Below are 16,633 nucleotides of genomic sequence, written 5' to 3'. Positions count from 1 at the left end.
GATCAGATCATGTTTTACATCTGTAACAGGGAGGTTTTTAATTCCATCCACAGAAGCCTCCTGGAAGAAGATAGTAAGACCACAAATCAAACCCACACCTCCCATGTAACAGAGCAGAGCACTGCATAAGGATGGGGGCCAAGACATCAAACAAAAAAAACCTTATTAAAGATCAGTAGCTGTTACTGAGAGGAAACAGTTTAATCAGGTGAAAGATGAAGCATGGCTGAAGGTATTTCTATTTGAACCTGCTTAGCCCCTGATGCTAGATAACCATCAGGCCTGGCCGGATTGGTAAGCCCACCCACCTCCAAGTAACTGGTGTTGGAGCTTGCTGCAATGGCTTCAGTTTTTCTACCAAGGAATGAAGTTAATTACCCCTGTATTACCATTTAGACTTTACCCACTGGCCTGGGAAATTCATTACAAATTTTCTTCAGGTGACCACAGGTGGAGGGAAGTGAACTGGTGCCAGAGGCAAGGCTTTGGGCAGGATGAAGATTTTCTGTTTGTCAGAGGACCATGTTGGGGCACAGATGCTCATCCTGTCCTCAATGCAAGCTGTCACCCACAATCAGATAATCTTGCAACTACTGGCTCCCTGAAACTCTGCTTGATAAAACTACCTGCTGCCCCTCTGGATTTCTGAAAGAGGCTTGTTCACCAGCTGGGACTATAAAGGAAATAAGTACATCCCACTAAGGAAAAGCCAGGACCTGCAATTCTTATCAGTTGTTTCCCAGCAGACAAATCTGAGGAAGTCATCTGTCAGGCAGGCAGGATATCAGGTTTGTTCCACTGATGGTGGGGGGAAAGGGCTTCTGATTCACAATAATTTCCCCTTTATTTCATCTTTATATTAGATGATGTATTTTCACAGTACAAAGGTACAAGGGCAAGTTACAGATTTAGTAAGTGCCTTGATGGTAACCCAGTACATGACATCTCCTGGATACGCAGCTTGCCGTCAGATGGTGAATCTGCTGTCATACACACAGGGCCAGGTGTCATAACTTCTTTTACATGCCTTGAAGATGTTTAGGAGAATATATTGTCTGCAGGAATAATGTGCTAACCTACTTTTGGATTAAGGCTACCCCTGGGTAGCAAAGTGCAATTCCTATGACATAAAACCATCCTATCTGCTTTTGTAACTTTATAACTCTTCAAGATTCTGCCCTCAAAAAAGGAAGGGGCAGGTTTTGAGCACTTAGTCTTACCCTGTTTGTAGCTCAACATGTTTTGTATTACTTCCTACCTGTCAATTATTCTTCTCTGTACCAGCCACTAGAAGAAAAATTGTAGCTGGCAGAAAAATGTACCGAATTCTTCCTAGTTGCAGGAATCATCATGAGGCCTGTTGTACTGCAATGCCAACAGGCCTGAGTAAGCTCCTTTGTCCCAATTGTGACTGAAATGGCTTTGCACCTTTTCTTGGTCCTGCCCAAAGAACACGTAGCTCCACAGCACAGATGCTGCCCTGCTGCACCCCAGAGCATCTAAGTGGGAGAGCGTCACAAAGCTGGGTCTCTGACAATAAAACTCTCACCTATCTTGAAGCAAACTTATTTCCTCATGTAATAAACACCCAGCTGCCAGCTGGTGGCTTTTTGCATCCTAGGAAGCCAGTTGCCTTGTTCTTCTCATTCTTCCTTTTTACTGTTTTCTGCAGCTTGGTGAGAAACTTGACCCTGGTGACAGATGCCCCTGAGCAGGCCTACCCTTCTCAGACTTTCATTTGGAAAAGATTTGAAGAAGTTTTTCTCATTGCCTCTGGACTTATCTGCTATGCACCTGTGTTCAAGGCCTATTTCTACCAGGGGTTGCTGGAGTTCTATGAAGATAATGTACAGTATGTTGAGATAAGAGCTATCCTGCCTACGGTACGTATTTTTTGGCTTCTCTAGTATTCTTTTAAATCCTTATTTCTCTGTAACTTTTCTCAAGCCCTATCTTGAATTTAGCTTTTCAATGTTTGCATACCTGCCCTTCTAAGGATGCTTGGAAAACCTTGATCATATGCAAAGGTCTTTGTTGGAGATTTGCATAGGCAAGAGCTTTAAAGTCAGAGAAGCTTTGTTCCTAACAGCTAAGCAAGATACTGACTGTGGCAACGGTACAAAACTGTGTTGTACAGTCTGACTGGGAGCTGTGTCGGAATATTGCTGGATGGGAAGATGTGTCTCAACTCTGTCTGCACCAGAATTGCCTGTTGTGAGGCAGCTCTACTGGAACAATCTCCCATCTTGAATTTCTGGAATACTTATGTTATTTTGGATCTGCAGCTTATTTCAGAATGATTTTTCTGAACAGGCTAGAAAAACAGTGGGCAAAGCACAGTTTTACACAGTTTGCAGACATCCTAAAATTTTGGCTATGTATATGAAGTATGAAGCCTTTCATCACCACTAACATTAACATTGTTTGATAATAGTTTAGTCCTTTCTCCCTGCATGTTGTCCCAACACCTTCCCAGGCACCAGCAAACCACAGAACTGTTCTTTGGATATAATAGTTCCTACTTTCCCAGTGGCAATTTCAATATTGCAGACACAGATTTTCCAGACAGCTCTCCAGACCAGGTTCAGCAGGAGGCATGAACTTTGGCAGGCAGATGTCTCATCACTGAAACACGAATGAAGCTGCTGTGCAAGGTCCATTGGGCAGCAGCCACAGGACCAAGTGATGGTGGTGATGGGTTGCTTGTGGGAACGCAAGTAGCAGCTTGCTGCTGGCACCATGACATCCAGTGGATGGAGCAGCCATGCTGATGTCCCACTGGTGGCCTGACTCCTGAACATGCTTGCCAGCAGCTTCCTTAAATCATTTCCCCTGCATGCAATGGCTGGTGAGCTCCAGCCAGCTGCAGATGAATGTCTGTCTGCACCCCAGCAACCACTGCTGCTGCTGGGCAGGCCTCTGCAGCCACAGGCAGGTGCTGTGACAAATTTGGAGGCTGATCTGGCTTTGTGAATGCCTTTTCCCCCAACAGCTGGGGAGTGGGGCTGCTAACCCTGCCCCATTGCAGCTCAGGCTGGCCATAGCAAAATATGGCTCAGTGTCAGGGCTGCAGGCTGGCAGTCTATCATGCCTAAGATGAGAAGGGTGTATTGAAAGAAAATAAAAGAAAGAAGGAGGAGAAGACCACAAAGCTTATAGGTACCTTTGCTTTGCTGGGGGTTGGTTGTGAGCCAGTTGCTCTGAACTCAGTCACCATCTGTCTTTGGGGTACCTGGAAAGAGAAAATAACAGCAATGTCAAAATTCCTGAGCAGCGAGACCGCACGAGTGCTGGCAGACCCCAGGTCACACAGGTTTCTGGGCCAAGAGTATCTGCGATGACACGAATGCGTGGGTCTGACTGGAAAATACCCTGCCTTTACCAGCAGCCCTTCGATGTGGCTGTAATGCCTTTTGAAGAGAGGCTTGGAAGGGTGATTTGCTTCCCATCCAGCCCCTGGTGCTAGTTCCAGGCGTGGGAGCCTCCAAAACCCTTGGGCTTGCCGGCACCAGGCAGCTCGGCATGGTGTGAGGTACAGGTGGGCAGGCAGGCTGCACAGGCAGGGAAGTGTCAGCTAGGCTGGAGCAGGGATGAGAGGGGAGGGGAAAACACTTTGCCATGAAAGTCGAGGTGAGGAGAGCATGGTGGGAACAGAGAGATGCTTGTGTGGCTGGAGATCCTCAGCGAGGCTTGGACAACAGCGCTGACACTCTGCAAAAGCTCCCTTAGCAGCAAAGGCCGCCAGAAACAGCCCCTGAGGTAAAGTAAATGAAAAGTCAGGATTTAGTGCGAAATGGCAAACATTGTGGGAAGTCCCCCAAAGCCAGCTGTGTTTGCAAATTTAGATGTGTAAAGTCTCACATTCCCGTGGGCTGCTTCAGGGGAAAATTCCTTCTGAGTGTCTGCAGCCGCCTCATGGTTGCTGGTGCCAGCAAGGGGCACAAGGGACATTGCTGCAAGGGGTTGCATCAAAGGGGAAGGAAGAAGGTGGAGTGGATTAGTTGAAGGGTGCAGAAAAAGGGTGAAAGAGAAAAGAAAGGCGGGAAGGGTAAGAAAACAGATGGTGTGATTTTATCCACTGTTTGTGAGTGACTCCAGGCAGGACCTTTGTGGGTTTGCATTGATCGGGGCATGATGGATCTATATCCCTGCCGAAATCTGGGAAAAATCCCTATTTAGCCCTGGTAGTGGGGAACTCATGAAGGGAGTTGATGAGACAGCATACAAAAAAGATCATTTTTCCCAGTTTGCAGCCAGAGAACTGGAAAAGCATGGTGAAACTAAAGGACTGACTCAAGGTCATGGAGGAAATCTCTGGCAGAGGGGAGCAGAAGCCCAGTCCAGCTGGGAGCTTATGGAGCTCAGCTCTTGTGTGCCTTGGGGCTGCCTTGGCTGACCGACTGCCACTGCAAGGCACAGAGCGTGTGAGCTGCCAGGCGGCTGGACAAAATGCTCTGGCACTTGATACAGACGTGAGTAAGAGGTCATGGTCTTCTCAGGGTACACAAGGGCACTTGCTTCCCATGTCTGAACATGGAGGAACGTTTTTCTTGTGTCACACAGGAGGGAGGAAAACCACTCCTTGGCTCTTGCCAGCTGGTAAAGGCTTCAAGAAGAAAATGTTCTGCACAGATCTAACTGCTTTTTTTTTGCCCTTTTGCCAGGACCACAGTACATTGCTTCTTCCAAGGCTTTTTTCAGTTCATTTCTCCCATCTTCCAATAAAATATCTCTTAGCTTCTGCTTGCTATGTGCTTTTTGTCCTGCAGGTGTATGAACTGGATGGCACCCAGCACAATAAATCATGGTCTGTGGCAACCTACCAGGAAGTGACCAGGCAGTTTGTGAAGGAGCACCCTGACTTTCTTGGAGCCAAGATTATATTTACAGCACACAGGTAGAGGCTGAACAGAGCTAAAAACACCTGTGCATGCCTGGCTTTGTTACAGTGAGGGCAGCTGTGGGGAAAGAAGTGTCCAGGCTGTGCAAGGAGAGGCGATGCTGAGGGCTGAGCTGAAGTGCCAAACTCACTTGGCAATGCCTGCATGTGTTGTCAGGCCCAGGGTACTGACTCCCGAAGCATCTCCTGGCACGTGGAAAAGGCTGAGGAAGAGAAATCATCTATATAAGCCCGAGTGAGTGCAAAGCAGCCAGGGTTAGGACACGGCATGCACCAGAGAGACAAGTGTCTGTGAGCCCTGGGTGCAGGAATGAGCGATGGGAGAGCTGCTTGCCTGCGTGCATGTCCAAGCCGTGTGTGCTCTCTTTCTGAGCCTGGACATACTCCTCCTCTCCTTGCAGAAGCTGAAGCAGTGAGAGCAGTGCCCGAGTATGGGCACTCAGTACTGCAAAGGTCCTCCCGGCAGCCTTTGTACGGTATGTTCGTGCTGCTGTCCACAGGCGGGCACAGGGCTGTTCTCCAAGTCAGATGCCATGAAGTCATGTGAGGTGATCCTCAGAAATATAACAGACCCCTCAGCAGCATTTACTCACTCTGCACAATGTAGTTCACAGTTTAGAGCTGGCTTGCCTCTGGCCAGCTTGGTCTGGGCAGAGTCTGTCTGCAGAATGCACTGTGATGGTTAAGTCCGACAGAACTGGAAGAAATCTAGCTTCAAAGCTCTCTTGATATGCAACTACTGTCCCATCTCCTAGCAAAACAGTCAAGAGAAAAACAAATAAATTAAACATTTTCTCTCCATGTCATTGTGCTCCCTGCTTGGTAGATGGGAAAGACAGTGAGTCTTAGACAAGCATGCCTCAACTCAAGTGACAGCAGGGTCTAGCCAGGCATTTCCTGGTCATTCAGGGGTTTCCTTTCATAATATCAATTTTCTACTGCTGTTACTCTGGAGACCTGAAGCTGATTGTCAGATGCAGGAGCAACTTGCATTTTAGAAATACCCCTTGGGGCCCCATTTCACAACTCAAACCCAAAGAAGGCAGGCCCGTGGGAGTGAGCCTCTGCATTGCTTTCTCTCTTTTGCTCTTTAGGATGCTGAATGTTTCCCAGATTAAAGAAGCCATCGTCACTGCCATGGCACTCAGAGCCCACTTCCCAGACACCCTGGCAGGCTTCGACCTGGTAAACAAATTTCTTCTGTGTCTCCCAGTTAACCCCTAGGGGTGCTATATAATTACATGTATAATATGGCATATATTTTATACCAGAGCCATATCCTCTGCTGCTGTATTGAGATCAGTGCAAATGAATCACAGATCCTCCAGATAAGGATTTTGCTGAAAGTAATTGACAAAATCCCCTGAAAGAATCAGTTCCTACCCCAGAGCATTGTACATTCAGTACAGTTGGCACCTCAATGATATGTAGCTGTAAGTCCCACCACCTTCCAGAGGACATTCAAAAAACACACTTCCTTTTTCCCCCAGGTTGGTGATGAGGATGAAGGTCATTCTTTGTGGGACCTGAAGGATGCCCTGACCATCCCATATTCCCTGGGGGTCAACTTGCCATACTTTTTCCATGCTGGGGAGACTGGTAAGGCTGGGGAGACTGGTGAGGACTCAACGCCTATTACTGGTCATTTCCACCTTGGTGCAGTGCTCACCTCTCATCGACTACAGCAGCAGAATTTCTCAGCCATTATTTTATTTTTTAAGGTGAAGCAATGTCTGAGCCAGCCTCAAGTCTTAACTGCATACACTCATCAAAGTAACTGATTGCTGCCCTTCATTGCTGGGGTGATATATTATTAATGGCCATAATTTATTCAGTTTGTATGGATGAGATTTATCCTAACAGGGCATGAAAGTTGTGTATAACTACGGCATCATGCTTATTACATGTTGCCATCTACAGAGGAGGTGTCTATACGTGAACCTCTAGACTCTACGCTCCCTTCATAGCCACAGACAGTAGCAGGCACTTCTAAAGCATGACACATCTCATCCTAATGCACTAACTATTCCGCAGAAATGATTACTTGTCTCCCTTGACTATGAACAGAGACCAACATGATTAACTTAGCTGTAAGAGCTATCCTGTGGATGTCTAAACCCAGTTGAGATAAGTGGGTATCTTGATGCTGGGCGATGTCCTAGGCAGATTTGGATCCTTGTTTCACTGAAAATGCAAAGTGGGAACTCAGACCATGTGCAACCCTCTCACACTGCAAATGAGACACTTACTAACAAAACCATCTAGCAGTTTGAGAAGACATATTTCCTCATAGCACTGCAGTGATTCTTACCTGTCTCTGCTCAGACTGGCAGGGCACCTCTGTAGACAATAATGTGCTGGATGCTTTGCTACTGAATACCAGCCGGATTGGCCATGGACTTGCCCTCATTAAACACCCAGTAGCCAAAAATTTGTCTCTGAAGAAGGATATTCCTGTGGAAGTCTGCCCCATCTCCAACCAGGTATGTTGATAAAAACTTAGATCTTGGGGCTTTACCATAAAACGGGATTTATCATAGCAGCTGGAGCAGCAGGGAGCTGAGATCAGCTAGATGTTTTGTTGCATGTAGGCTGGCTCGGATGCCTTTGCAATGCATTACCCTGCAGTCTTGCTACATAGATACATGGTGTGTATGTATAAGGCTTGTAATTTAGATTCCTATGCAAAGGAACCTGGGAAGGCAGTCCTCCCTAGTGAAGATGAGGCCCAGAAACAGGGAGGGGCCTAAAGAGATGTAGTGGAAAATACTTCAAAGCCAGGAAGGCCAGAGGCTGAGAAGCTGAGAGTGCAACTGGGAGTCCTTTGCTTTTGTAAAATTCACAGCCAGGGGAAACTCTTCTGCAACATCTTAGCATGGTGCCCGTAGTCCCCTGGGCACAGTAGAGAGGATGCTCTGGGGTAGAGATGTACTGGTGTGAGCCTCGAGGGAGAAAACTCTTGGTATCAGCTCCAGATGCCCTTTGCTGAGTGTTATGGCAAATGCATAACCCAGATTGTTCTCAAAATGCTCACAGTCAAATTGTTACAAACAAGGGGGAGCTATTCACCCCACTGGCATTGACTTGAAAGATACAATTAAGAAACCAATCTCCTTGAAAAGTCAACGGAGACAAATAGGCTCCTCCAGCAGCAGTTCAGAACAGAACACCTAACATGCTCTGAACAGCCCTCTGGAAATTCTTCCTCCCTGCTGACTACCTGCTGACACAGTCAGGGCATGCCCTAACACAAACACAGCTTCAGCAATAATCTGATGTGGTGTTGTCTCCTTCCCTTCCCCATCGAGGTTCTGCTGTTGGTAGCTGACTTGCGGAGCCATCCTGCAGCTGCCCTCATGGCTGAAGGACACCCTGTTGTGATCAGTCCAGATGATCCCCCTATCTTTGGGGCAAAGGGAGTCTCCTATGACTTCTATGAGGTGTTCATGGGCATTGGAGGGATGAATGCCGACCTAAGGACTTTAAAACAACTTGCACTCAGCTCCATAAAGTAAGTTACTCACTTCTTTCATCTAGCCATAGGAATGCTAATGGACTATCAGCTTGCTCCCTGGAAACCTGCTGTATTTGGGGTTTATCCCAAAGCCCCAGAGTCTCCTCTGCCACATGAACTGGACTTCCATTAAACCAGAGTCTCCTCTGTGTTTGTCCTCCAAGGGTAGAACAAAAGGACCCAGAAGTTCCTCTGCCCATACTCACGCGTGCCTTTCTCTAACTCAAGTGCATTCATCCTTTCTCTATCCTTTGTGAAGCTGCCTGTAGCACCTGATTCTGCCTATGGGAGAAATGTTCTAATTTTGTAACACTTGACTACTGCCGCCCAAATTTGATTTGCTCTGGTATTTGCCATGGCCCCCAAGGGAAACACAAAAAAACAATCTACCAGCATGTCCTTAGAAAAAGTGGTTAAACACACGCAATTACCTGAACAGCTAAATACATCCCAAAAAAGTGCCCGGGGATATGGTGCCTGGGGTCTTTGTGCACGTTCCTAGATTCTTGTCTATTTGCCAATTCCCCGTGCCAGTCCTCATGCCAATCCCAAGTTCCTGCTTGGCTGGGCCAACTCTTGTTCCCTACCAAACTGAACCAAGCCCAAGGGGCATCCAAAAGCAACAGCAGCACTGTATCTTCTGAACTAGTAACTTGGTGCTGCCCAGCAAATCTCCAGCTTTTGCAGACTGAGCTGTTTGTCCTCATGGTGCAGGACATGTTATTGATATGGCCATGATGCTTCTTGTCCCAGCGTGAGCCCAGACAGCAGGAGCTTGAAGCTCTTTACACTGTGTTCCTCTGCGTGGCACATCCTGCAAAGGTTAATCTGTTACAGCTTCCTGCCTTTTCATTTTGGTCACTGATCTTGAAATAGCCGCCCCCTTGTCTCCTGTCTGATACTGCTTTTTGTCCTCCTCACAGATACAGTGCCATGCTACCGGATGAGAAAGCCAAGACCAAAGAGGTCTGGCAGAAAAAATGGGACCAATTTGTGGCTGACCTCTCTGATAGCTTTCTGAGGGAGCTTTAGAGGGGAGGAGACTTGCCTTTGAAGGCATTTGGCAAGCTGGAGAGAGCCAGGAACATAGCTAAGAGGGAGACTGCTTAGTCTGTGTGACCTGAGCAGATGAATGATCCTCAGAGTCTCACCTGGCAATGGGCAGTTCTGGTAAACTAAGCTAAATGGGCTTAATGCTAAGAATGAGCTGCACTATCCTATGAAAGTCATAGACTGGAGGTAAAATGGAGCAGTGAGCCTTCAGAGCAGCAACTAAAGAACACCTCACTCCAAACAGTCAAAACAATTTAAAATTGCCGATGACCAAATCCTGACATCCTTATTCAGGAAAAACATGCTTTCTAATTAGAGTTAGTGAGAGATTGCCAACATGAGGATCTCTGAATTTTGCCTCATCATTACAAAATGCAGACCTTGTCCAGAAACAGCTAAGACAAACATCCAACCACTTGGGCCACTGACCTTCAGGAGAGCAAGGACTGAAAATGACTCTTGTTATGTTTAACCCTGTGCCTGCTGCCAAAATAGCACTGCTAGGTTGAAGAACCAGTCATAGGTCTGATGTCTGCTATTTCAGGACCTACCATGGCTGGAAACGAGCTGATGGAACTTGCTCCCTGAACATTTAAACTTGCTTGATCATAAAGCCAAAAGAGGTGCCTTGGTTGCTGACAAGTTTGTTGTTTATTTTCTTCTGTGGGTTGGTTGGGGTTTTTTTGCTTGTTTTTGGTTTTGGTTTTGTTTTGTTTTGTTTTCTTTACTGCACACCAACAGGATCAACCAGCACCTCTCTCTGACTTCAGTGCAATCCCACTAGTTTACATCAGCAAAACAGAACTTACAAAAGATCCTGCTGAAAGACATCTCCCTCTTCAGAGCTGCAGATTTGCGAGGGCTGTCATTTCCTCATCAGACTGGCTTGCGCAAACTGTGTCTCTTTATGTTTTCTGCTAATTGTCCCAAGCTGCCTGGCCACACTGTTTATTTCCACTGACCTTGGTTAAAACACTTTAGCAGGAGTCAAATGTACTTACTGCAGAAATCAAGCTGAGCAGCCCATGTATCTCATGTTAAATTGCCCACATTTCACAGGCTGCAAGTTCACCTCCAGTTATCAGAAGGGAAACAAAAAAAGCCACAGTACAAACCCCACAACAACAACAACAAAACAAAAAACAAAACCAAATAAAACCACAACAAACCAAAGGTGTCTACTCTGCAGAAGCCAACAAGGCAAACCACAAGAAGCAAGAAGCCAGAACCCAGGCACATACCTCACTAACTGAGGGGGTTGAGTGCTTCACACCTTGGTCCTTTTCAGCCACAACTGCCTCTGCTCTGGCTCTCTCTGCCCAAAAACCTCACACCTTTCTCTGAAGCACCAGCAGCTGCTTTCAGGCTGTCCTTCCTGGGCTTTGATGCAGCCTTGGCCCTGGGACAAGCTTTAAAGTTGAGGAGAAGGCAGAGGAGAGACACATTTCCTCCTTGTCCATAGGTGTTGCATACAGAGCTCAGTCTAAAGTCCCCAAAGTAGGCTTTAGTCATGGTCAGAGTGTAAATGCTGACTTGGGAAATGCCTTATCTGCAGTGCTGCAGAGGAAAACTGCTGCTGACAGGTGGAATGGCTGCTAACCAATGAGAGAAAGCCCAGTCCATTTGAGCCCCTCTGATCTTTCAGCTTTGCTATATGTGGATGGAGGAACATCTTTTTGCCACAAGTGGATTCTCCTCTAAATGAGCCTCTTTGCTGCCAAGGTGAAGTTCAGAGCCAGTGTGGGAGGAACTGAGTTCCTCAAAATCCAAGTCCCTTCCTTTTCTGCCTCAATTGAAAGGTTGCAGCTCTTCCTGCCCATGGTCCATTAAGGCTTGACCAATGATGGCCTTTTGTTACCTCCTCCTCATTACCTGCGTTTAAATCATAGAATCACAGAATACCAGGTTGGAAGGGACCTCAAGGATCATCTGGTCCCACAAGTATCAGGGCTTGATCTTCTGCTTACCAAACACTTGCTAAGACCAGTTTACCTGTTGTCTCCAGTTTGTTCTCACCTTCCTAGGAAAAGCCAGTTCTACACTTGGCCATTTACCTGCTTTGCATAAGGAACTATGGTGTGATGTGGCCCAGTGTCTGGAGCCACCAGCAAGCGATGCTGTTCAGGATTACAGCACCGAAATCACTGGGGGTCTAAAATTACACATTACATTTTGCTGCCAGTCCATTCCCCTCAGTACCTTGGTTCCCTACTCACGTTTGTTTTGCAGATGCATCACATGTAATTCTTTCTTGCCTGTCTATTTCAGGACATAGTGTATATTCAAATCTTGTTTCCACTCTGAGGTTTTTCCTTTCTTTTTTGTAAAAGAACTGAGGGTGCCTGTGTTTCATGTGAAGTTTAATCTGGAATATGCAGTGGAAGGGGGATGTTTCACGTCACTCAGTCTGGAATAAAATTATGAGGGGGTCTGAAATGTCTTCACAGCATGATGCAAAGGGCAATTTGATCCAAGGGGCCCACCTTGTAAAGGTAAAGCCCACTGTAAAGCCCAGTCCAAGCCACCTTGCAGAGACATGACACGGTCTTCACCCCCCCCCCCCTCAGTTCCTCAAATGACACAGCAGCTCCATCCATCTCTGTGTGGTGTTTTTGGAGACTCCTCAATGGACATGACTTGCTTATGCTACGTCTCGTACCAGCTAGACAACCTGAAGACCTGAGATGAAAGAAGTATTTGGACAAGCATGGATGGAGGCAGCCACAAGGCTGGTTTGAGGTAGAGCAGGGCAGGCCTAAAGGAGAAGAAGTCTCCACTTAAGTCTCCATCCAGACAGAGGAGCAAGGATGGAGAGCAAAAAATCCACAGAAATTTCCATGCTGCTTTCTTCAAGCAGTCATAGTCATAGTCATCAAGCCTTAAGCCTATTATCTCCCCCACTGGTGTCTTCCTGTGGCCTCTTAAGGTTGAATTTGTTCAGATGGGAGGTGGATGGAGCTTTGTTTAGAGCACATCGTGTCACAGGTCTATCAGTGTTTTGTTGCACAGCAGCTCAGATCACCTTTGGGGCACTTCAGAAAGTGAAATGTTTGCCTCCTGGTCACTCACCAGCAGGAAACTGCTAATCCAGCACTAAATCCAGACTAATCCAGTCAAAAATCATGCCAATAAAAACAGAGAAGTAGCTGGTTTAAGATAGAGATAGGACCAAGTGAGCAGCTTGATCCATAAGTCATGTGAGCCCCCATCACTGCAATGGGACTATGCAGATGCCAGATGCTAAGCAAAGACCTCTTGCCATAAAACACGGGGTTATAGATGTGTTTTCCATGAGCTTTCCAATGCTTACCCTGCTTTGAGAATTAGTCTCTTCACAGGTAGAAGGACATTTCTGTGGCCAGGAACTTGTAGCTCTAATTGGCTCTGTACTTAATTCCTTCCTTTCCAGCCTTGCAGCAGTTGCAGTCATGGCAGGCCTATCAAATGTTTTCTGTCCACTGAGGGACAGGCAGGTGAAGGGTCTGGCTCTCAATTCTTCTGGCTTGTTATTTTTATCAGGCTGTGTCCTCCCCCTTGGTCATTACAGGATAAGAAAGGCATTTTACTGTATTTTCTCAACCTTTAGCTTGTCCATCATTCCATGAGCAGGCTGCAGCAGAGAAAGAGAACAGATAAACCAAAGTGGGGGGAGGGTTGGTTCAGGCCATTAGAGCCTCTCCAGTAAGAAGGTATGGCTGCTTTTGAGAGGGATGTTAGAAGGTCAGGAAGGGGGGAGTGATGACAGGGCTATGAGTCCAGGGAAAACAGAGCTGCAAAGTTTACACAGGAACCCACACGGGAGAAGGGCTGTGGGCAACTGCCTGTTTTGCTTGTCTTTAAAGGCAGCTATGAAAGGGGGTGGGGAAACATTAAGCACAGTGTAGACAAGGGAAGAAGAGAGAGGGTCTCCTGTGGGCTGGTGTGAGAAGGAAAGACAGATCATCTCTAAAGATATTAGCGGATATGGCTGTTGCCAGATGTGCCTGCAGAAGAAATCATAAGGTCCATCCATGTACAACATACAAAGGAGGAAGCTCTTAATATAAAAGTCCCTGACTAAGTCTCAGCTCTTCGAGGGAAAAATTACACAACCAGGCATTTAGCACAGATAGGGCCTGCCTGCTGGTGTTGGGAGGATTGGGGTTCATCAGCCAAAGCAGGGGCCACAGGATCCTGTGCCTGGCAGCCGTGCTGCCATCAGTCCCTCCTGCGTGGTCCAGACCCAGTCTGTGCCTGACTGCTGGCAAACTCTCTCCACATTGGTTTAAAAATAATCACTTCAGCCTGTTGGACAGTCTTCCTTGTAAAATAAATACAACGGTTCTGCCAGCCAGCTGGGAATGCTCACTGGGGCACATACGAGTTGTGGGGGCACCTCTTCAAGGGTGGGCACCCTGGCTGGATACACAGCTGCCCTCTCCACCAACCCCCGAGTGTCGGAGCCACAGAATTCCCAACATTCACAGGAGGAAAACTTTGCAAAGCACCCAAACATATTATCAGGGCCACTCCTGCACACAAAAGAGGGGGGTGAGGTTAGAGATCGCCTCTCATCAGCCTGCACCTCCAAAGTTCACTTTCGTAGAATCACAGAACGCTTTGGGTTGAAAGTGAGCTTAAACACCACCCAGTTCCAAACCCCTCGCTGGGCAGGGACCCCTCCCACCAGACCAGGTGGCTCAGCCGAGGCGTGCGGTATAGCGGGGGGGTAGGGATGGGGTAAGGAGGATGTGAGGGGGACGTGTGGGGGGAGAACGGGGTGGGAAATGTGGGGGGTGTGGGCGCACGCGCAGGTGAGGGGCTGCGGCCCCGCCCCTCCCCCCGAGAGCCGTTGCCATGGAGCAGTGGCGACCCCTACCGGCCTCGGCACGCTCCCCCCCATCATTGGGAGCGGCGCGGACAGAAATGCGGAGAAAAATCCACACACACTTCCGACCGTAAAGAAAACCAAAAACGCATCGGCTTTGGCTGTGACTGGGGAAGGGGGAAACAAATAAACAAGCAAAAAAAGCCCCACAAAGCAACAAAACACTTGCCAAAACTCCAGCCTCAAAGGGTAAACGATTTCTGTTAGGAAATAAGGAACCTGCAATAAGGAACCGGCTGGGGACCTCTCACCACTCTTTTGAAGGATTGGGAAAAGGGCAGAAGTATCCTCAGAGTGGAAAAAAAGAAGGGACTGGCAGCAATGCAACTCGGTCAGCCAGATGTCACCAACTAGAGGCTCCAAGAGCAGTAACCAACATAACCCATCTCACTTTCAAGTGTCTGTGCTGTCCAGAGGTCACATACCGTGTTAGCCAATGCTCCTGGCATAAACCACAGCGTATCACTCATAATCCAAGGAAGGGTGACCAGCAGGTTGAGGGAGTCTCCCCATCTATTTGGCTCTCCTAAGACCCCACCTGGAGGGAGTCCAGAAGAGGGCCCCTAAGAGAAGGTGCGGGGGAGACCTTATAGCACCTTCCAGTACCTGAGGTGCCCTACAAATCTGGGATGTTTTACGAGGGCATATAGTGATAGGACAAGGGGAAGTGGGTTTCAAGCTGAAAGAGGGTAAATTTAGGTTAGACATTATGACAAAATTCTTTAGTGTGAGGGTGGTAAGACCCTGGAATAGGTTGCCCAGCAAAGGTGGGGATGCCCCCTCTCTGCAGATGTTTAAGGCCAGGCTGGATGAAGCTTTGAGCAACCATGTCTAGTGGAAGGTGTCCCTGTCAGGGGGAGGTGGAACTAGGTGTTCTTTAAGATCCTTTCTGACTCAAACCGCTCTGTTCTTTTTCTCTGCCAGGAAAAACAACTGCCTTGGTGGATAGCTGAGAAATGCTCAAGGCAAGTTTTTTGTGTCTGCCATGAATTTTAAAAAGCCTTTTTCCCTTTCTCTGACTGTATTTTTTTATCAACAGCCAAGGGAAATGAGGGTTGGAGGCCCCTCAGTTTTAAGTAGTCAAGAAGGCATACTTCAAAGTAGCTGTAGCTGGCTCCCCTGTGCTAGAAGGTTTGAAGCCCAGTTCTGCAGGGAACAAAATATTTTCAGTAATGTCTTCAAGGCTGGCATAAGTATTGCCAGAGCAGGAGAAGCTGCAAAAAATTCTCAGAAATTAAAGTGAACCTGGCAAGTTGTGGAAATTATGTAAAATAAACAGCAGGTAATTTAGTAAAGGCAAAAACACTTTAAGGAGGAATAAACATCTATACTAATGTGCAACACCGAATTGCCAGTGCTTTAATAGCTCTGCAGAAAGGGCTAAAGTTGTTAACATGGGTAAAAAATTAATTAAGGTGGGTGTTCATGGCAACTGAAGCATAAAACCAAACAATTGCACTGTTTGTGTATTTGATGCCTGAAGTTGTATGTGTTAAACCTGCCTTATGGTGGGAGTCAGATCTTACACCTATCCAGAAAGCAATCAATCATTTTCATCTCCATGGATATGAAATGAACCTTCCTGGTCTGGAAAGGCCTCAGCTGAATTCAGTGTGAAGATTTCCATCCCATACTGCAGGGAAGGAGTCCCCTCGGACACAGTCCAACAGAAAGCAAGAAAAATGACCAGTTTTAGAAAACTTCATGATCTGTAGGAAAAGTCCATAGGATGTGGGACTGCATAGAAAAAGCTGAGCAAAGGCAGCAGTTCGCAGGGGTGCAAAGTTGCAGTGAAGAGCCCTTGCGTGAGCACCGAGGGGAGGGTCAGTTGTCACCACTGCAGATGGAAGCCAGGCTATACCCTGGGAGATGCCTTTGGAAGCGTGAGGACTGGCTCATACAGTACTGGAGCAGCTTCACTCACGAAACACAGTCTCCTGCCGTTTTGTCACGGGTCAGATAAACCCGCTGTAATTGTTTTGGAGGGGCCTGCTCCTGTCGCTCCCTACGACCCAAACCTCTCCTCGGTAGTGCCTTTGCCCGCCTCTCCCATTCCAGGGCGGGCTGTACCCTTTTTCCCGCCTCAATCCCCGCAGCCTCGCTGCTGTTTCCCACACCCGCTTTTACAACCACACGCCGTCCCCAAACTTCTGTCCCCAAGCCTGTCACCTTTTGCTCCGAAGCATCCTCTCCCCGGACAACGATGGGGGAACATTGGCGGGGAGCAGCCCCTCACCCCTTCCCCGCCCATTACCTGCGGGCAGTTTCGGGGTGAAGGCAGGCAACCCTGCGCCGAGCC

General features: G+C 47.6%; 1 protein-coding gene and 1 long non-coding RNA gene across 7 annotated transcripts in view; one reads left to right on the top strand and one right to left on the bottom strand.

The window, feature by feature from the left end:
- The window catches only part of ADA2 (adenosine deaminase 2), a 30,372-nt gene extending 19,777 nt beyond the window's left edge, over positions 1-10,595 (top strand). For 4 of the 5 annotated variants that reach the window (XM_030450776.1, XM_030450764.1, XM_008495681.2 and 1 more), the window contains 7 exons: positions 1,673-1,883; positions 4,770-4,897; positions 5,995-6,085; positions 6,391-6,499; positions 7,226-7,383; positions 8,209-8,411; positions 9,338-10,595. In XM_030450776.1, coding sequence (XP_030306636.1) covers positions 1,673-1,883; positions 4,770-4,897; positions 5,995-6,085; positions 6,391-6,499; positions 7,226-7,383; positions 8,209-8,411; positions 9,338-9,446 — 1,009 coding nt within the window. In that variant the 3' untranslated portion in view covers positions 9,447-10,595. Of the gene's footprint in view, positions 1-1,672; positions 1,884-4,769; positions 4,898-5,994; positions 6,086-6,390; positions 6,500-7,225; positions 7,384-8,208; positions 8,416-9,337 lie in introns of those variants that run through there. The other variant, XM_030450768.1, reaches the window with a different exon arrangement.
- The window catches only part of LOC115598344, a 39,962-nt gene that overhangs the window by 22,851 nt on the left and 478 nt on the right, over positions 1-16,633 (bottom strand). For both annotated transcript variants that reach the window (XR_003987586.1, XR_003987585.1), the window contains exon 2: positions 3,164-3,232. This is a non-coding gene — a long non-coding RNA (uncharacterized LOC115598344). The remainder of the gene's footprint in view (positions 1-3,163; positions 3,233-16,633) is intronic.

Source organism: Calypte anna, chromosome 1 (genome assembly GCF_003957555.1).
Source record: "Calypte anna isolate BGI_N300 chromosome 1, bCalAnn1_v1.p, whole genome shotgun sequence".
In the NCBI taxonomy this organism is placed as follows: domain Eukaryota; kingdom Metazoa; phylum Chordata; class Aves; order Apodiformes; family Trochilidae; genus Calypte; species Calypte anna.
Note: the sequence above shows the minus strand (reverse complement) of the source record. Positions and strands in the feature narration are given on the sequence as shown.